At 43.7% G+C, this 22,500-nt stretch overlaps 1 protein-coding gene across 1 annotated transcript in view; it reads right to left on the bottom strand.

Moving 5' to 3' along the window:
* LOC311104999 (teneurin-2-like) overlaps positions 1-22,500 on the bottom strand; it is a gene marked incomplete at both ends in the record, with an annotated part of 60,777 nt that overhangs the window by 24,774 nt on the left and 13,503 nt on the right. The window contains 2 exons of the mRNA XM_084146983.1: positions 20,652-20,881; positions 21,067-21,087. Of these exons, the coding sequence (XP_084003109.1) occupies positions 20,652-20,881; positions 21,067-21,087 (251 nt within the window). The remainder of the gene's footprint in view (positions 1-20,651; positions 20,882-21,066; positions 21,088-22,500) is intronic.

Below are 22,500 nucleotides of genomic sequence, written 5' to 3' on the forward strand. Positions count from 1 at the left end.
CCTGGTGGCGTGCAGGCCTCACGGGACTTGACCAGAACTCTCCAAGCCTGCATAACAGACTCATAAAATGGAGTCAGGCCAGGCAACTCACCCCCCTCCAGCTTTTAGAGGAAAAGGTGCTTGTCTAAGCCCAAACAGCCCGCTCTCCTCATCAATGTGTAGGCTGTGTCAATCCAGCTAGAACCGTCACTCTACAACAGTCTCTGTGCTGCTTGAAGCCGGAAAGCCATGATCCTGGAAGAAATGTCCACCAGGCCTTGCCCACCCTCGTGCAGTGGCAAGTACAGGGCTGAAGCTTTAATCCAATGTTGTCCAGACCAGAAGAAATTGACAAGGGTCCTCTGAAGCTCTTGTATCAGACCCTTTGGTGGCTGCAAAATTATTAGTCTGTGCCACAGGGTAGAGGCAGCAAGATTATTAGCTACCAGTACCCTTCCCCTATAAGACAGCTGGGGCAGCACCAATTCCATCTTGACAGTCTGGCACACACTTTCTCCACTACACCCTCCCAGTTATTTTTCTGAAAGACATCGGAGCCTAGAAAACCCCCCAAAGTCTTCATCCCATCTCTGCCCCACTGAAGCCCCCCTGGTAACCGTGGAGCGGACCCCATCTGAAGCTGGCCTACCCACAGCGCTTCACTCTTTCCCCAATTGACTCTAGCTGAGGAGGCCCCCTCATACACCTTTAAAGCGTTTGAGAGAACCTTAACATCCTCACCCCCTGTAATAAAAACTGTCACGTCATCTGCATACGCAGACAGTGCTATCGTGGGACCCTTCATAACCCCTGGCACAGAGAAACCAGTAAGCCTCGCTCTTAAAAAACAAAGCATTGGTTCAATCGCCAGACTATATAACTGCCCTGAAATTGGGCATCCCTGCCTGATGCCCCTTTGGACAGGGATGGGGCAACTCAAACCACCCCCCACCTTCCCCATACACGAGGCCCCAGCATACAGTAAATTCATCCAAGACAAAAAAACAGTACTGGTGGTCCACACGATCAAAAGCCTTCTCCTGATCCAAAGAAAGTAAACCCACATTTACATCAGACAGTTTACAAATGTCTAAAACATCTCTTATTAGAAACAAGTTGTCAACAATAGAGCGATCAGGTACACAGTAGGACTGGTCCTTGTGGACCAACAATCCCAGATACTCTTTCAACCTGTTTGAGAGACATTTAGAAACAATTTTATATTCTGCACACAGCAAAGCAACAGGTCTCCAATTTTTTACGAGAGCCAAATCCCCCTTTTTTGGGAACAGTGAAAGTACCGCACGTTGACAAGATACAGGAAGAGAGCCCTCATGAAAAGATTCACACACCACTTCATAAAAATCCTCCCCAATAGACCCCCAAAAGTGCTTATAAAACTCAGATGGTAAACCATCAATGCCAGGGGCTCGGCCTGTAGAGAGCTGCATAACTGCTGTGGACAGCTCTTGCAGTGTAATGTCAGAGTCCAATGCGACTCTTTGCTCAGGTCCCAATTGAGGAAGACTGTGTAACAACTGTTCAGTACACAGAGAGTCACAATCCTCCGCCTTATAGAGGGCAGAATAGAAATCCACGGCATGTTGACGCATTTCACTGTCATCCGTGGTCACCTTCCCATCAGGGAGACGAAGGCAGACCATCTGTTTATGTTGCAATGTCGACTGTCCTAGCTTTTTTTTAAAGCACTAGGAGCATCCATATCCTTGAGGGAAGCGAAACGAGACCTAATCAAGGCACCCTTCACTCTTTCATGCAGAAACGACCTCAGTTCATGTTTCTTGTCCTGTATGTTCATGACTAGTCCAGGGTCATTCTGAGTGAGCAACTTCAATTCAATAGATTTGATGTCCTGTTCAAGGGCTCTGATAGTCTCTTTAACTTCAATTCGAGACAGAGCAGTATACTGTTGACAAAATAATCGTATTTGGGCCTTCCCAACCTCCCACCATTGTCTCAAGGACTCAAAATTCCCTTTTGTAACCCTCCATTTTTCCCAAAACAACAAAAACCTTTCACAAAACATGACATCATGTAACAATTTAACATTAAAATACCAATAAGATGATGACCTTCGTGGACAGGACAAGTGAATATCAACAGTGACAATATGGTGATCAGAGAAACCCACAGGAGTAATGTCACACCTTCCAACCCTACTACAGTATTGCTCAGATACATACAACCTGTCTAACCTTGCTGCACTGACATGACCTTCATTAACTTTGAGCCATGTGTACTGCCTAACTTTTGCATTCCTTACTCTCCACACATCAGAAAGCTCAAACTCAGTTAACAGACCAGACAGGCAAGTGGCTGACCGCAGGTGAGGTTCTTCAGCGTTGCGATCAACAGTAAAATCCACTGTACAGTTCCAGTCCCCCCCTAAAACCATACACCCCTCTTGGTCACACTGTCTTCAGGTTTCCTTTATTTTATCAAAACCACCAATACGCTCTGTACCCTCATTAGGAGCATAAACATTCAAAAAAACAAACAAAAACCCCATTACATCCACCTTGACCAATAAAACCTGACCCTTGACAATCTCTGTTGTAGATACCACAGTCACCCCTAAGCCTGAGGAAAACAAAATTGCCACCCCAGCACTGAAATGAGTACCATGACTGAGTATATGCTGCCCCTCCCACCACATACCCCAGTCAACCTCATTTTCCTCATCACTATGTGTCTCCTGTAGGAAAACTACATTAAGCCTTTTCTGTTTTATTACTTCTAATACCCAAGCCCTCTTATTCCTGTCCCTTCCTCTATTAATATTGAGAGAACCTACCCTTAGTACCTCCATATAGAAAATAAAAAGGAAAAGCAGAAGATACCACAGAGAAACCAGACAAAGAGAATAAAACACCCTATGAGGCATAATCATCATCATTATTTAAATTTTCTCTTAACCTGACCACGTTTCCCACCACCTTTTGCTGCTGCAACAGCAGTAACACATTTCCTCAAGCGAAACCGCTTCTTCTCACTCAACTGTTCTAACCCCACCGTCTTCTGTAACATCACAGCTGACCTCACAAATTATCAACATCAAAATAATCTGCCAATTTGACAGATTTCCCAAAAGTCTGATCAAGAAACCCATTTACCTCCTCTAGATCGTAAATTGAGTCCTCACCAGCTGATATTGTCTCAAGAGCGATATCCATATCCTTCTCCTGATCCTCCTCAACTGAGGCCACAGACCACTGACTTCCCTCTACCACATCCCTTTCAACACTCCCCACTTGCACCCCATCACTCGTACCAGGCATCTCCTCCACTACCTGGGAGACTAGCCCCACCTGAACCCCATTACTATTAGTGGGCATCTCCTCCACTACCTGGGAGACTAGCCCCACCTGAACCCCATTACTCGTAGTGGGCATCTCCTCCACTACCTGGGAGACTAGCCCCACCTGAACCCCATTACTATTAGTGGGCATCTCCTCCACTACCTGGGAGACTAGCCCCACCTGAACCCCATTACTCGTAGTGGGCATCTCCTCCACTACCTGGGAACCTAGCTCCACATGAACCCCCCCCCTGTACCCCAGCACTCATAGTGGGCATCTCCTCCACTACCTGGGAGATTAGCTCCACATGAACCCCCTCCTGTACCCCAGCACTCGTACTGGGCACCTCCTCACCAGTCTGAGGAAATGGCCCTTCAGATCCATCCTTACCTTCTACAACAATATTTTTCTGCTGCATAACATTTCCCTCTGGTACAAGTTGCAACTCTGTGCCCTCAACACGGACAACTTGTTCCTCAGCAACAGATGCTTGTGGCTGCTCTACCGCTGTCAGCCCACCTATACCTACATCAGTGGGCCCAGGCATTACGAGGACCACCTGCGCCCCTCCCTCTGCCTTCTCCCTTTTCGGGTAAGCATGTCGCTTATGACCAACATCCCCACACTCAAAACACCGTTGACTATCCGTACTAGCATAAGCCATATACAGTCTATTGTCATACTTGACTTTAAACGCTAACTCCAAAGTATGCTCCGATGAGTCCAAAAACATAAACACCTGTCGCCGAAACGACATAACCTGTTTCAACGCCGGGTGTTTGCAACCCAATGGGACAACCTTAATTGAACTTGCAAACTTCCCAAAGCGCAATAACTCGCGCTCCAATAGCTCATTTGGAATAAACGGCGGTACATTTGAAATCGTTACCCTTGTTGACGGAGAAAAAAGCGGCGTAACTTGAATAAACATTCCTTTAAGAAGTACGCCATGCTCAACCATACGATCAACAAGGCGCTCTTCTTTAAGAAATACCACCACCGCTTTATTCATCCGTGACGCATAAGCAACATTCTCATATCCTACCTTCTCTCCTACGGCGACCAGAACCTCCTCCACCGTGACAGTAGCTTCAGGAACACACCTAAAGCCGTGCCGAAGTGACAGGGACGGCGTCCCCATTCGGGCCGCCATCCCCACCAAAATCAGCGTAATTTCGACACGAAAAACAATATACTTAATTCTACCACAACAAGAAAATAGAAATAATAACCTTAATCATGCATAGAAGAAAAAAACGATATCACCAAGAAAAGGAAAACCCAGGATATCTAACTCTACACAACACTTGCACTTAGCACTCACTCAAACAATTCCCAGCATGCACCAAACACTCCCAACATGGAGAGAGAGAGAGAGGCCAGTGACAGAAGAGCTGGAGGGCTGAGAGAGATAGAAAGAGATAGACAGACAGACAGAGAGAGGGAAAGAGAGAGAGAGAGAGAGAGAGAGAGAGAGAGAGAGAGAGAGAGGCCAGTGACAGAGAAGATCTGGAGTGCTGAGAGACATAGAAAGAGACAGAGAAAGAGACAGACAGAGAGAGAGAGAGATCTCGGAATTCCAAATAGAGCAGCAGCTGATGAAAAAATGAGCTCCTACAAATATTGAGATTTATACGGTTTTTAGAGTGAAGTACATCAGAAAAAAACAAAAGAAAACTGCAAGACTGAATAAGAGACAAAACAAGCAACAAACAAAGAAGAAAGGCTTTTGAAAAAGTAACTATTTTTCATAAAATTGTACAATTATCTTAGCTAGCTGAATTGTTTACCAGTTGCTAGGGACTCTCCTGGAAGAAGCTAGCTAGCTATCAAATAATATCTAGTTAACAGAAGAAAAGAAATACAAAATAAGACAAAATAAGGACAGAAGACAAAGGACATCAAAGTAAAACAGTCCTCTAAAAGACACAACAGAGAATAATACAAGAAACAACACTTCTATTGCAACATTGTGTACAGCGTTGCTATGGAAATTGTTTACCCACCATTTAATACCAAACGAGGGCACATATGGAAAATAGTTATTTGCAACAATTTCCCTTTCTCAAAAAAGAGAGGCATCAGCCAAGGATGTCAGATCAGCATTTTTGAAGAAGCTGACCAGAGCAACACGTATCAAACAGTAAACTTATATAATAATGGAACTGTATTGATACAAGGCAATGATTCAAGCCTCCAGGATTTTGAGAATATGTTTGCTACCCTAAAAGCAGAAGCTGAACTCATCTCAGAAACTGAGGAACAAGTCAAGGAGGGAGATGGAAAAAAGCAGGCCCCAGCAAGAAGCCCTCAGTGTCCCTCTACCTACCTCACCTGCAGCAGACAAAGCCAAGGACATGCCTACAACACCAAGAACACCTGCTATGCAACGTTTCCACAACACCCTCTCTCTCGTCGAAGCAGAGGTCATAGAACTCAGAGAGAACAAGCTTCAAGAGGAGGACACTGTCCAGAAACTAAAAGAAGAGATGAAACAGTTCAGGGACGAGAGCAGAGCATCTATTGCTAAATTAGAAAGCAGAATGGACAAACTGAGTCAGACAAATGATGACCTCAGAGACCATCTGAGAACAACAAGAAAGGAGCTAGAACAAAGAGAGAAGTACATTGACCCCCTCAACCAGCAGCTAGTCAATATGTCCTCTGCATCTAGAGAACATGTCCACCAGCCTGGTACAACACAAGCAGAACCTGAGACCAGCATGGCCTCCACCACACAGCCTGATGACACTGCACCCGCATACCAGTCTGCTCCAGCCCAGATCAGCCAACCAGCGTCCCAGTCTGCTCTAGACCAGGTCAGCCTACCTGCTTCCCTGTCTGCTCCAGCACAGTGTGCTCCAGCCCAGGTCAACCTACCAGCCACACAGTCTTCTCCAGCCCAGATCAGCCAACCAGCCTCCCAGTCTTCTCCAGCCCAGGTCAGCCAACCAGCCTCCCAGTCTGCTCCAGCCCAGGTCAGAATACCAGTCTCCCAGTCTGCTCCACCCAGACAGTCACCCACAACTGCAATCCTTATTGATTCAAATGGGAAGTTCTTAGTCCAGGAAAGATTATTCCCTAGACACCAGGTGTATAAGTTCTGGTGTCCTACAACTGACAGTGCAATGCAGCTACTCAGTCAGACCAGGATTGACACCCCTGACAACATCATCATCCACACTGGCACAAATGACCTTCATGCCAAAGGTGAAAATGTATCTGGGGCAGTGAGAAGAGTAGCAGAACGGGCACAGGCTATGTTCCCAACAACCAATATAGTTGTGTCCACCCTTCTACCAAGAAAATACTTCCCAGGACAGTTGATCGACAAAATAAATCAACTGATCACTGTGGACTGTGCCTCACTGCTCAACATCAGAATGGCTCACCATCCCACTCTGACATGTGAACACTTATACGATAATGTACATCTTGATCAGGACAGTATCAGAACTTTTGCTAAGGACCTAAAGGATGCAACACTTGGCAGGGACCCACACACCCATCACCCCAGCAGCAGAGCCCCCCTGCCCCACCTTCTGAAACAACAGTACCCCCACCATCCCCAGGAGAGAAGAGCCAGACACGGCTTATTACAGCACAGCTCTACAAGACCGGGCCCAACACAGCATAGATTTACCAGACCAGACCCACCTCAGGACAGCACGACCAGACCCGGCCCGCCTCAGGACAGCACGACCAGACCCGTCCCATCACAACACAGCTCTACTAGACCAGGCCCATCACAACACAGCTCTACCAGACCCATCACAACACAGCTCTACCAGACCAGGCCCATCACAACACAGCTCTACAAGACCAGGCCCAACACAGCACAGATTTACCAGACCAGGCCCACCACAACACAGCTCTACAAGACTGGGCCCAACACAGCACAGATTTACCAGACCAGACCCGCCTCAGGACAGCACGACCAGACCAGGCCCGCCTCAGGACAGCACGACCAGACCCGTCCCATCACAACACAGCTCTACCAGACCCGGCCCATCACAACACAGCTCTACTAGACCCGGCCCATCACAACACAGCTCTACTAGACCCGGCCCATCACAACACAGTTCTACTGGACCCGGCCCATCACAACACAGCACTGACCACTACTCCAGGGTCGGGCAGAACACTGTCCTTCAGAGAAGTACACCACATGATGCAGTCCACACCATGTATCATTCAGATCATCAGCCTACATATGCTGAGGTAACCTCTGGCAAAAGACACCTAGAACTATCAGAGATAGGAGAGGTGCGCCAACTACTGCATCTAATATGCAGACTACTGGGCTAGACAGACCCTTTAATTCACACGCATGCACACGCGCACACACACACACACACACACACAGGGTTGCAGATTGCATTGCATTGTACTTATTTTTTGGGCCATTCTTATTAATTTGTTTACAACTATCCTTTATTTTATTGGCACTGGTATTATAATAATAGTGATGTGTAATGGTGTGTGTGTGTGTGTGTGTATGTTGCTACAAGACCATGGTGCTTGCCTACGGAGCTGTGAGGGGAACGGCACCTCCGTACCTTCAGGCTCTGATCAGTCCCTACACCCAAACGAGGGCATTGCGTTCATCCACCTCTGGCCTGCTGGCCCCCCTACCTCTGCTGAAGCACAGTTCCCGCTCAGCCCAGTCAAAACTGTTTGCTGCTCTGGCACCCCAATGGTGGAACAAGCTCCCTCACGACGCCAGGACAGCGGAGTCACTCACCACCTTCCGGAGACATTTGAAACCCCACCTCTTTAAGGAACACCTGGGATAGGATAAAGTAATCCTTCTACCCCCCCTTACCCCACCCCAAAGAAAGAAAGAAAGAAAAAAAAAAAACATATTGTAAAGTGGTTATCCCACTGGCTATAAGGTGAATGCACCAATTTGTAAGTAAGCTCTGGATAAGAGCGTCTGCTAAATGACGTAAATGTAAATGTAAATGTAAATGTATATATATATATATATATGTATGTGTATATGTATGTATGTATGTATGTATGTATATATATATATAAAATTTTTTTTTTTTTTTTTTTTCAATGTACTTTACTCAAACCAGTGAATATCACTTATTATAAATGAGATCATTAACTATCAGCTCTTGGAATATCCAGGGCCTATACTCTTCACACTTTGGTTATAAAACAACAAATCCAGAATTGACTAAAAACATCAAGGGACAGGACATCATAATCCTACTGGAAACATGGGGTCGTGGAGACATAGATACTCAGTGTCCCTCAGGCTATAGAGAAAGTTTACTACCATCAATCAAACATAAAAATGTTAAACGGGGCCGAGACTCAGGTGGAATCATCATTTGGCATAAGCAGGACTTAGCACTGAATGAAATGAAAAAAGGTACTAATCACATTTGGTTTTGGTTAAAACTTAACAAAGGCACAATCTATTGTGACAATGATGTATACATATGTGCAGCTTATGCTCCTCCTTCAGATTCATCATATTATGATGATCAGTTTTTTGACAATCTCCATACAGAAATCATTCAATTTCAGGCAGAGGGTAAAGTGCTTCTTTGTGGAGATTTCAATACAAGAACAGGTTCTGAGCCTGACTACACTGATGCGGGACGTAACCACCACATTTTGGGACACCCCTCCTTGTACAGTAGCCCAATTATAAATAATAGAAACAGTCCTGACCAAATACTGAACAAAAATGGGAAGGAGTTAGTGCATCTCTGTCGAGCCTTAGGCCTGTACATGCTTAATGGTAGAATCAGAGGGGACTCTTTAGGTCAGTTTATTTACTGCTCAGCTCTTGGGACAAGTGTAGTCGATTATGCCATCACTGACATTGACCCTTCCTCCATTAGTGCATTCACTGTCAGACCACAGACACCATTGTCAGATCACAGTCAGATCAACGTGTTTCTGAAGAAATTAACCGGCAATATTCATTCAAAAAAACTGCCGAATAAACTCTACAACATGAACCAATCGTACAGATGGTCTCAAAACAGTGCAGAGAGATTCATTGAAACATTGAACTCAAATGAAATGATGAACTCTATACAGTTTTTAAATTACTCACAATACCAAAACAATAAAGAAGGTGTCAATTCGGCTACTCAAAACATCAATTGCATTTTCCAAAAAGCAGCATCGAAAGCAAATTTGAGAAAACCAAAGAAATGCAACATCAGAAACAAAAAACAGAATGTTTCTGAAAAATGGTTTGATAACGAATGTAAAACAATTAGAAAACACCTAAGACAAATTTCAAATGAAAAACATAAGCAACAAAACAACCCAGATCTACGCTATGAATACTTTGAAACTCTGAAACAGTATAAACATACACTAAAACGCAAGAAATTGAATTATACCAACAAGACACTTGATGAAATTGAAAGTGCAATTGACCAAAATCAGTTCTGGAACATGTGGAACAATTTAAGCATGACAAAGCCACAAGAATTAGCCATACAAGATGAAGGAATTTGGAAAACTTATTTTGATAATCTATACAAAAACATCCCACAAAAAGACTTACAACAGAACCAATTAGAAATTCAAGAAAAATTGAACATCCTTGAATCGGTCATTAAAAACAACCAAAATCCATTAGATTACCCAATAACCCAACAAGAACTAAATGAAAAGGTAAAATCTATAAAATCAAAGAAGGCTTGTGGTCTAGATAACATCAGAAATGAAATGCTGAAAAACAGCACACCTGAGTTGCAAAATGCTGTGCTTAAGTTGTTCAACATAGTTTTAACTTCTGGCTGCTTCCCTGATGTCTGGAACCAGGGGCTCATCTCCCCTATCCACAAAAGTGGAGACAAATCAGACCCCAATAATTACAGGGGAATTTGCGTAAACAGCAACTTGGGAAAGGTTTTCTGTAGCATTTTGAATTCAAGAATTCAAACCTTTCTTCTAGAGAAAAATGTAATAAGTAAATGTTAAATTGGCTTTCTCCCTAACCATCGCACTACTGACCATATATACACCTTACACACACTAATTAATAAACACGTCCACCAAAAAAAAAAGGGCAAAATCTTTGCTTGCTTTATTGACTTTAAAAAAGCATTTGATTCTATTTGGCATGAAGGGCTATTCTACAAAAGTCTCCAAAGTGGGCTTGGTGGTAAGGTGTATGACTTAATAAAATGTATGTACACAGAAAATGTGTGCAATAAAAATCAAAAACCAAAGAACAGAATTATTTTCACAACGTCGAGGTGTGAGACAAGGCTGCAGTTTGAGTCCAAATCTTTTCAACATTTATATCAATGAGTTAGCAGACATGTTGGACCTTTCTCCAGCCCCAGGACTCACACTATTTGACACAGAGGTAAAATACCTGCTATATGCTGATGACTTGGTACTTCTATCACCAACCAAAGAAGGTCTTCAACAGAACCTTAACATTCCAGAGCAATATTGCAATAATTGGGCCCTGGCAGTAAATTTCAAAAAAACTAAAATCATGATTTTCCCAACAAAAAAAAAACAGATGTCAGAAACACAAATATAAATTCACCCTGAACAACACCATAATTGAACACACTAAAAATTACACATACCTTGGTCTGACCTTATCTGCATAGGGAAACTTTAATATGGCAGTGAATGCACTCAAAGAAAAAGCCTGCAGAGCATTGTATGCAATAAAAATGAAATTATTCAAAATCAACATCCCAATTAGAATTTGGACAAAAATATTTGACAGTGTAATCCTACCAATAGCTCTTTACGGAAGTGAGGTTTGGGGGCCACTCAATAAACTGGACTTTAAAATATGGGACAAACATCCAATTGAAGCCCTACATGCAGAATTCTGTCGGAAAATTCTACAAGTTCAGAGAAATACACCAACTAATGCATGTAGGGCAGAATTGGGCCGCTTTCCAGTAGTAATGAAAATACAGAAAATATCATTAAAATTTTGGCTACATCTAAATTCAAGTCCAAATTCAAGTCTGCAATTTAAAGCACTTCAAACCCAAGAGCTGAGCCCAGAAACGAGCCCTCTCAGTCAGCTGGTGTTGGACCTAACCAACCAAGCTGACACCAGCACTGCTTCAAAAGAAAGAATTCCAATTAACAAAATCATGAACCAATCAAAGGACTCATATTTACAACATTGGAAAAACGAAACAAAATCCCAAAGCCGACTAAATTGCTATCTGACCCTAAACAGAGAATATGAATTGGCTGATTATCTCTACTCTGTCAGAGATACGAAGCAGAGACAGATCCTTACCAAGTACAGGCTGAGTGACCATCAATTGGCAATAGAAACCGGCAGACATAAAAAGACATGGCTACCCAAAGAGGAGCGTATTTTTATTTTTATTTTTTATTTCACCTTTATTTAACCAGGTAAGCCAGTTGAGAACAAGTTCTCATTTACAACTGCGACCTGGCCAAGATAAAGCAAAGCTGTCACGATCGTCGGGTACAGAGGACCAAGGCGCAGCGTGAAAGGTGAACATATTTATTAAATAATGATAACACGAACAAAAACGATAACGTGACGTCCTCGGTCTAACACAAACCACACTGGAACAAGATCCCACAAACACTGTGGGAAAACTGTCTGCTTAAGTATGGTTCCCAATCAGAGACAACAAGCAACAGCTGATACACGTTGCCTCTGATTGAGAACCACACTGGCCAACATAGAAATACAAAACTAGAACAAAAACAAATGAAAACTCACACCCTGGCTCAACATACTAGAGTCCCCAGAGCCAGGGCGTGACAAAAGCAGTACGATAAAAACAACAACACAGAGTTACATATGGGGTAAAAAAAAAAAAAAAAAAAAAACATAAAGTCAAAAATACAACAGAAAATATATATACAGTGTGTGCAAATGTAGCAAGTTATGGAGGTAAGGCAATAAATAGGCTATAGTGCAAAATAATTACAATTAGTATTAACACTGGAATGCTAGATGTGCAAGAGATTATGTGCAAATAGAGATACTGGGGTGCAAAATAGCAAAATAAATAACAATATAGGGATGAGGTAGTTGGGTGGGCTAATTTCAGATGGGCTGTGTACAGGTGCAGTGATCGGTAAGGTGCTCTGACAACTGATGCTTAAAGTTAGTGAGGGAGATAAGAGTCTCCAGCTTCAGAGATTTTTGCAATTCGTTCCAGTCATTGGCAGCAGAGAACTGGAAGGAATGGCGGCCAAAGGAGGTGTTGGCTTTGGGAATGACCAGTGAGATATACCTGCTGGAGCGCAGACTACGGGTGGGTGCTGCTATGGTGACCAATGAGCTAAGATAAGGCGGGGATTTGCCTAGCAGTGATTTATAGATGGCCTGGAGCCAGTGGGTTTGACGACGAACATGTAGTGAGGACCAGCCAACAAGAGCGTACAGGTCACAGTGGTGGGTAGTGTATGGGGCTTTGGAGACAAAACGGATGGCACTGTGATAGACTACATCCAATTTGCTGAGTAGAGTGTTGGAGGCTATTTTGTATATGTGGTCACTGCATGACAGGGGAGGTAGAAACAGAAATGCACTTTCTCCTTTACTGTGATAAATATTCCTCACAAAGAGATTCATTATTCACAGAAATTACTACATTTATTCAAAATTTTAACTTATTAAACCCAGAGGAAAAACAAAAAATATTAATGGGCGAAGGAGCAATTGCTCCTCTTGCAGCCAAATATGTATTTGCCTGCCATAGCCTGAGGGACACTGAATAATAACATCTGCATAGTAAATAGTAACGTACTTATTATTATTGTTATTGCTATTATTGTTATTACCATTATTATTGTTGTTTATCATTCCAAATAGTAGTGGTATGGGTGGTAATGGTAATGATGGCAGTTTAATGATGGTGGTGGTAGTAGTGGTAGTAATGATGATGGTCGTTGTAGTACTGATATAATGGTGAAGATGACCGTTATTTAGTTATAAGTTAGTTATAGTTTCATTTTCCATATTTAGATTTGTATATTTATTATATTTATACTATTGACTGTTACCATTTTATTGTTGTTATTTATTAGTTATTATTTACTACCATTTATTATTATTATTATTATTATTTGTTATTCTTTATTATTTTATTACAATGTATATTGTATACATTGTTGCTTTGGCAATATTGACACAATGTTTTTCATGCCAATAAAGCAGCTTGAATTGAATTGAATTGAATTGAGAGAGAGAGATAGAGGCCAGTGACAGAGAAGAGCTGGAGGGCTGAGAGATATAGAAAGAGAGAGAGAGCGAGAGAGAGAGAGAGAGAGAGAGAGAGAGAGAGAGAGAGAGAGAGAGAGAGAGAGAGAGAGAGAGAGAGAGAGAGAGAGCCAGTGACAGAGAAGAGCTGGAGGGCTGAGATATATAGAAGAGAGAGAGAGAGAGAGAGAGAGAGAGAGAGAGAGAGAGAGAGAGAGAGAGAGAGAGAGAGAGAGAAAGAGAGAGAGAGAGAGAGAGAGAGAGAGAGAGAGAGAGAGAGAAAGAGACAGAGACAGACAGAGAGAGAGAGAGAGAGAGAGAGAGAGAGCTCAAAGACATTGCTCCTGCATTTTTAACAAAAAATATAGATTTAGTTAGATAAAGTAGGATTTTTTGGCAGGGACATATACAGGATGCTACCCTCCACAACATAACCTTCATTCCAAACCAAAACTCCAAACCTACAACCTGATTTTGGACGGAATTACCTGGAAAGCTTTCTACTACCAAGGATTACTATTCTCAAACTATACAGCAAATGCTCTGGGAAAACAAACAGAAACCTGAAAACACCATCCAACCTGGAACTGAGTGAGTAATGTTTAGTATGAAGCTATTTTTCACTTTCAAAAACCAAGAAGAAAAATACATTACAATTATATATTTTATTTTATAAGGACTGAATGCTAAGGCTACCAAGCTTAAGCTTGCTTGTAAAAAGAGATACAATTTCAATTAGCACTGACGTGTGAAGTGAGCGGTGTCAAAGCCCTTGAGCCCAACAATGGCAGGAGAGTCGTACAGTCTACCCCAACCAAATGGAGAGGCCTTAGAAGCACATCCCCACTGTTCAGAGGTAATTAAAATACAGTACCCTCTGAATGTAAAAAACGACAAGACACGAAAAGAGTACAAATTGAAACTTATTTTGGGGAAGCAGGAGACACTTTTAGCTGATTTGTATAAAAATGGGAACATAAGCAACCTTATCTTCCACACAGACCATCCCCTGGCATGGCACAGTGCTATACTAGCACACTACCCCTCTGTTAAGAGGGGGGGTGTTAGCGACGGGTGGAAACTCAGGATACTGGACAACGAGGACTAATATTAATATTAATCTCTATAAATCTGGAACCGTTTTGGTTCAAGGCAACACCAAACAGTTCCAGCTGGACTTTCACCTAATCAAAGAAATAGCTCAGCAGGAGAAGCTCTCCCTTGAGAAAGATACCCCTACCCCGAGCGGGTCAGACCAGACCTCTTCATTAAATAACCCCACAGAGCAACCCCAAGCAGAAAGTCAACTTCCCAGCACAGAGTACTACTCCCTCATTGAAATGATGGATAAATTCACCCAGCTGGAGGTAAGGCAGGTGGAGCTGGAACAGCAGGTGGACACACTCCAGTCACACAGACCCAGACAACAGTCCAGCACAACAACACCCCCTTAACTAGACCTGGAGAGCTGCAGGTAGAGAGAGACATGTCTGCACTCTGGACTGTGGTGAGACAACATCAACAGGAGAAAGAGCAGGAGCAGGAGAAGAACAGAGCACTAGAGGAGAGGATCAGAGTGCTGGAGGAGAAGGTGAGAACGATGACGGGTGACATAGAACAACCCATTAGAGAGCTGGCCACCCCCGCAGAGAAGCCAGCAGAACAGCCCACCTCAGATCCTGGCCAAAGTCTCGACACCGCAGCAGAACAGTACACCCTAGAGCCTAGACCCTGACCATAGCCTCGACATCACACCCAGACAAACAAATGAAGAACCCCAAGCCCAGGGGATCCCAACCCCTCTGAGCAACCCCCCAGTCAGACACCCTGATAGCCCTCATGACCCCCCCACACCCACTGAGGACATACACAAGCCACAGATTGTACTCCTTATGGACTCAAACGGGAAATACATACAAGAAAAAAAACTTTTTCCAAAACACACAGTGTCTAAACTCTGGTGTCCAAACACAACCAGCGCGCCCTAGACCTTCTGTCTGAGGACCGACTAGGATCACCCAGCCACATAATAATACACACAGGCACAAACGACCTGAGAACACAGCAGGAAAAAGTGGCCACATCACTCAAGGGAGTGATAGAAAAAGCTTCTTCTACTTTCCCCAACGCACAAGTGGTTATCTCAACCCTGTTACCACGAAAAGACTTCCACCCTGCTACCATACAGCGGGTAAACGCAAGTATTTCCTGTGACTGTGCATCAAAACCAAATGTCTACCTGGCCCACCACTCCACCCTGGACGTGAACAGCCTTTATGACCAGGTCCACCTATTCAAGGCAGCAGTGCCCACCTTCACCCGGACCCTAAAGGATATCGCCCTCAACCGCAGACCCAACACCTCACACAGGAGCAACAGATCAACAGACACCCTGCCCAGACCAGCGAGACACTCTCCCAGACCTGCGGGACCCCCCCCCAGGACCTACACATAGAGGACCCCCGCAGAGAGGACCTACATCCAGACCACAGCACCATCAACCACATCTACACCCCCACCCCCACCAATTAACTCCCCCCCAAGTCAACCATGCCCACACCCCATTTAGGCCCCCTCAGATCAGACCTATGCTCACAATTACTGGCCTGAGGCCAAACCACACAACCAACAACATTAGACACTTTATGGAACACAAAGCCTTCACTATTTCATCCTGGAATATCCAAGGCCTGAGGTCATCTGCCTTTGGCCTAAAGAGCAGGAATCTGGACTTCACCAAAGAAATCGGAAATACAGACATTGTCATCCTACAAGAAACATGGTATAGAGGAGACGGACCCACTGGTTGCCCTCTAGGTTACAGAGAGCTGGTAGTCCCATCCACCAAACTACCAGGTGTGAAACAGGGAAGGGACTCAGGGGGTATGCTAATTTGGTATAGAGCAGACCTAACTCACTCTATTAAATTAATCAAAACAGGAACATTTTACATTTGGTTAGAAATTCAAAAGGAAATGATCTCAACTGAGAAAAATGTCCTCCTGTGTGCTACATATATCCCCCCACTAGAATCCCCATACTTTAATGAAGACAGTTTCTCCATCCTGGAGGGGGAAATCAATCATTTCCAGACCCAGGGACATGTACTAGTCTGTGGCGACCTAAATGCCAGAACTGGACAAGAACCTGACACCCTCAGCACACAGGGGGAAAAACACCTACCTGGAGGTGACAGCATTCCCTCCCCCATATGCCCCCCTAGGCACAACTACGACAACATAACCAACAAAAACGGGTCACGACTCCTGCAGCTCTGTCGCACACTGGGTATGTACATAGTCAATGGTAGGCTTCGAGGGGACTCCTATGGTAGGTACACCTATAGCTCATCTCTTGGCAGTAGTACTGTAGACTACTTTATCACTGACCTCAACCCAGAGTCTCTCAGAGCGTACACAGACAGCCCACTGACACCCCTATCAGACCACAGCAAAATCACAGTCTACTTGAACAGAGCAATACTCAATCATGAGGCATCAAAGCCAAAGGAACTGAATAATATTAAGAAATGCTATAGATGGAAGGAAAGTAGTGTTGAAACCTACCAAAAAACAATTAGGAAACAACAAATTCAATCCATTCTAGACAACTTCCTGGACAAAACGTTCCACTGTAAAAGTGAAGGTGTAAACTTGGCAGTAGAAAACCTAAACAGTATATTTGACCTCTCAGCTTCCCTATCAAATCTAAAAATCTCTAACAGAAAACCAAAGAAAAGTAATAACAGTGATAAATGGTTTGATGAAGAATGCAAAAACCTAAGAAAGAAATTGAGAAACCTATCCAACCAAAAACATAGAGACCCAGAAAACCTGAGCCTACGCCTTCACTATGGTGAATCACTAAAACAATACAGAAATACACTACGGAAAAAGAAGGAACAGCATGTCAGAAATCAGCTCAATGTAATTGAAGAATCCATAGACTCTAACCACTTCTGGGAAAATTGGAAAACACTAAACAAACAACAACACGAAGAGCTATCTATCCAAAACGGAGATGTATGGGTAAACCACTTCTCCAATCTTTTTGGCCCTATAACAGAGAACAAACAGCAAAACAATATACATGATCAAATGCAAATCTTAGAATAAACTATTAAAGACTACCAGAACCCACTGGATTCTCCAATTACATTGAATGAACTACAGGACAAAATACAAACCCTCCAACCCAAAAAGTCCTGTGGTGTTGATGGTATCCTCAATGAAATGATAAAATATACAGACCACAAATTTCAATTAGCTATACTTAAACTCTTTAACATCATCCTTAGCTCTGGCATCTTCCCCAATATTTGGAACCAAGGACTGATCACCCCAATACACAAAAGTGGAGACAAATTTGTCCCCAATAACTACCATGGGATATGCGTCAACAGCAACCTTGGGAAAATCCTCTGCATTATCATTAACAGCAGACTAGTTCATTTCCTCAGTGAAAACAATGTACTGAGCAAATGTCAAATTGGCTTTTTACCAAATTACCGTACGACAGACCACGTATTCACCCTGCACACCCTAATTGACAAACAAACAAACCAAAACAAAGGCAAAGTCTCTCTTTGTTGATTTCAAAAAAGCTTTTGACTCAATTTGGCATGAGGGTCTGCTATACACATTGATGGAAAGTGGGGTTGGGGGAAAAACATACGACATTATAAAATCCATGTACACAAACAACAAGTGTGCGGTTAAAATTGGCAAAAAACACACACATTTCTTTCCACAGGGCCGTGGGGTGAGACAGGGATGCAGTTTAAGCCCCACCCTCTTCAACATATATATCAACGAATTGGCGAGGGCACTAGAACAGTCTGCAGCACCCGGCCTCACCCTACTAGAATCTGAAGTCAAATGTCTTCTGTTTGCTGATGATCTGGTGCTTCTGTCACCAACCAAGGAGGGCCTACAGCAGCACCTAGATCTTCTGCACAGATTCTGTCAGACCTGGGCCCTGACAGTAAATCTCAGTAAGACAAAAATAATGGTGTTCCAAAAAAGGTCCAGTTGCCAGGACCACAAATACAAATTCCATCTAGACACCGTTGCCCTAGAGCACACAAAAAACTATACATACCTCGGCCTAAACATCAGCGCCACAGGTAACTTCCACAAAGCTGTGAACGATCTGAGAGACAAGGCAAGAAGGGCCTTCTATGCCATCAAAAGGAACATAAAATTTGACATACCAATTAGGATCTGGCTTAAAATACTTGAATCAGTTATATAACCCATTGCCCTTTATGGTTCTGAGGTCTGGGGTCTGCTCACCAACCAATAATTCACAAAATGGGACAAACACCAAATTGAGACTGCATGCAGAATTCTGCAAAAATATCCTCTGTGTACAACGTAAAACACCAAATAATGCATGCAGAGCAGAATTAGGCCAATACCCGCTAATTATCAAAATCCAGAAAAGAGCTGTTAAATTCTATAACCACTTAAAAGGAAGTGATTCCCAAACCTTCCATAACAAAGCCATCACCTACAGATAGATGAACTTGGAGAAGAGTCCCCTAAGTAAGCTTGTCCTGGGGCTCTGTTCACAAATACAAACAGACCCCACACAGCCCCAGGACAACAACAACAACAACAACAACACAATTAGACCCAACCAAATCATGAGAAAACAAAAAGAGAATTACTTGACACATTGGAAAGAACAAACAAAAAAACTGAGCAAACTAGAATGCTATTTGGCCCTAAACAGAGAGTACACAGTGGCAGAATACCTGACCACTGTGACTGACCCAAACTTAAGGAAAGCTTTGACTATGTACAGACTCAGTGAGCATAGCCTTGCTATTGAGAAAGGCCGCCGTAGGCAGACCTGGCTCTCAAGAGAAGACAGGCTATGTGCACACTGCCCACAAAATGAGGTGGAAACTGAGCTGCACTTCCTAACCTCCTGCCAAATGTATGACCATATTAGAGACACATATTTCCCTCAGATTACAGCGATCCACAAAGAATTTGAAAACAAACCCAATTTGGATAAACTCCCTTATCTACTGGGTGAAAAACCACAGTGTGCCATCACAGCTGCAAGATTTGTGACGTGTTGCCACAAGAAAAGGGCAACCAGTGAAGAACAAACACCATTGTAAATACAACCCATATTTATGTTTATTTATTTTCCCATTTGTACTTTAACTATTTTCACATTGTTACAACACTGTATATATACATAATATGACATTTGAAATGTCTTTATTCTTTTGAAACTTCTGAGTGTACTGTTTACTGTTAATATTTATTGTTTATTTCACTTTTGTTTACTATCTACTTCACTTGCTTTGGCAATGTTAACACACGTTTCCCATGCCAATAAAGCCCTTAAATTGAAATTGAATTGAATTGAGAGAGAGAGAGAGAGAGGCCAGTGGCAGAGAAGAGCTGGAGGGCAGAGAGATATAGAAAGAGACAGACAGAGAGAGAATGAGAGAGAGAGAGAGAGAGAGAGAGAGAGAGAGAGAGAGAGAGAGAGAGGCCAGTGGCAGAGAAGAGCTGGAGGGCAGAGAGATATAGAAAGAGACAGACAGAGGGAGGGAGAGAGAAAGAGGACTGACATGGCTGATAAGTGCTGGCTGGCTTTGTATCTGTCTTGCAGGAGATGCGCACACGCAGCACACACACACACAACACACACACAGTTACACACAACACACACACAGACACACACAACACACACACAAAACACACACACAACACACACACACTGAGGAAATGTGACAGGGTGACATCTTTGACAGTTTGGTGTCAAAGCGTTCTTCTTTTTGATCCATGCTTCATCACGTGATATCATCCAACTTCAGTTGTAATCTGGTTTATAACCTCCTTCTGCTTCTGCCCTGCTTTACTTTCACTACTAGACGGACAATTAGTTTCATCATCAGTCTTCTGATATAAAAAAGGAAAGATATCACTACTACTTTCACTACTAGATCATTAATACCAGCATCTCATTGGTGTAGTACAGACATCCCTTCCTTCCCTGTCCTAGTTACACCTCGGAACTCATGAGGGTACTGTCCCTGGCTTAGCCTTCAAGGTTTGGAAGATCTCTTTGTGTGTGTGTGTGCCTCTCTGTGTGTCTGTTCCTCTGCTCCTCACCTTTGGGGCTCATCAGTGTCGCCTCAGTAGCTTTGCCTCCATCCCCACAGCGCTCGTTGAAGGGCAGACACTGCTCTCCCGTCCCAGCAACCACCTCTGCGTTGTCCGACAGCAGCCGCCCGCCCGTCAGCGAGCGCACACGGTAGATATGCCGCGAGTTGGTGTCCGAGATCAACAACGCTCCCGTTACCGGATCAATGGCCAGGAAGTACTTATGAGTGGGGTTGTTACTGTCGGATAGAGAGAGAATAAAGTTATTGGAATTTGAATTGGATTGGAGATAAACAACTTAGATTAAAACAATATTTCCCAGGGGGCAATTTAACAATCTTTGTGATTAAAGTAACTCTAAATTACTGCTATTTCACTTTTGAGCTCGGAATTTCTAATTTAACCGAGGAGCGAAGCATCTTACCTGTGCCTGAAATCTTTGTTCCTTAAAGGGATAAGAAGACAGAAAAAACAACCCAGAACAAATGTTAATGTAGTGTGTCTGAAGGAACAACAGAACGACAGAGAGAGAGTTAGCTGTGGAGCGAACAACAGAACGACAGAGAGAGAGAGTTAGCTGTGGAGCGAACAACAGAACGACAGAGAGAGAGAGTTAGCTGTGGAGCGAACAACAGAACGACAGAGAGAGAGAGTTAGCTGTGGAGCGAACAACAGAACGACAGAGAGAGAGAGTTAGCTGTGGAGCGAACAACAGAATGACAGAGAGAGAGTTAGCTGTGGAGTGAACAACAGAACGACAGAGAGAGAGAGTTAGCTGTGGAGCGAACAACAGAACGACAGAGAGAGAGAGTTAGCTGTGGAGCGAACAACAGAACGACAGAGAGAGAGAGTTAGCTGTGGAGCGAACAACAGAATGACAGAGAGAGAGTTAGCTGTGGAGCGAACAACAGAACGACAGAGAGAGAGAGTTAGCTGTGGAGCGAACAACAGAACGACAGAGAGAGAGAGTTAGCTGTGGAGCGAACAACAGAACGACAGAGAGAGAGAGTTAGCTGTGGAGCGAACAACAGAACGACAGAGAGAGAGAGTTAGCTGTGGAGCGAACAACAGAACGACAGAGAGAGAGAGTTAGCTGTGGAGCGAACAACAGAACGACAGAGAGAGAGAGTTAGCTGTGGAGCGAACAACAGAACGACAGAGAGAGAGAGTTAGCTGTGGAGCGAACAACAGAACGACAGAGAGAGAGAGTTAGCTGTGGAGCGAACAACAGAACGACAGAGAGAGAGAGTTAGCTGTGGAGCGAACAACAGAATGACAGAGAGAGAGTTAGCTGTGGAGCGAACAACAGAACGACAGAGAGAGAGAGTTAGCTGTGGAGCGAAAAACAGAACGACAGAGAGAGAGAGTTAGCTGTGGAGCGAACAACAGAACGACAGAGAGAGAGAGTTAGCTGTGGAGCGAACAACAGAACGACAGAGAGAGAGAGTTAGCTGTGGAGCGAACAACAGAACGACAGAGAGAGAGAGTTAGCTGTGGAGCGAACAACAGAACGACAGAGAGAGAGAGTTAGCTGTGGAGCGAACAACAGAACGACAGAGAGAGAGAGTTAGCTGTGGAGCGAACAACAGAACGACAGAGAGAGAGAGTTAGCTGTGGAGCGAACAACAGAACGACAGAGAGAGAGAGTTAGCTGTGGAGCGAACAACAGAACGACAGAGAGAGAGTTAGCTGTGGAGCGAACAACAGAACGACAGAGAGAGAGTTAGCTGTGGAGCGAACAACAGAACGACAGAGAGAGAGAGTTAGCTGTGGAGCGAACAACAGAACGACAGAGAGAGAGTTAGCTGTGGAGCGAACAACAGAACGACAGAGAGAGAGTTAGCTGTGGAGCGAACAA

The sequence above is a fragment of the Coregonus lavaretus genome (assembly GCF_964263955.1).
Source record: "Coregonus lavaretus genome assembly, chromosome: 29".
NCBI classification, from domain to species: domain Eukaryota; kingdom Metazoa; phylum Chordata; class Actinopteri; order Salmoniformes; family Salmonidae; genus Coregonus; species Coregonus lavaretus.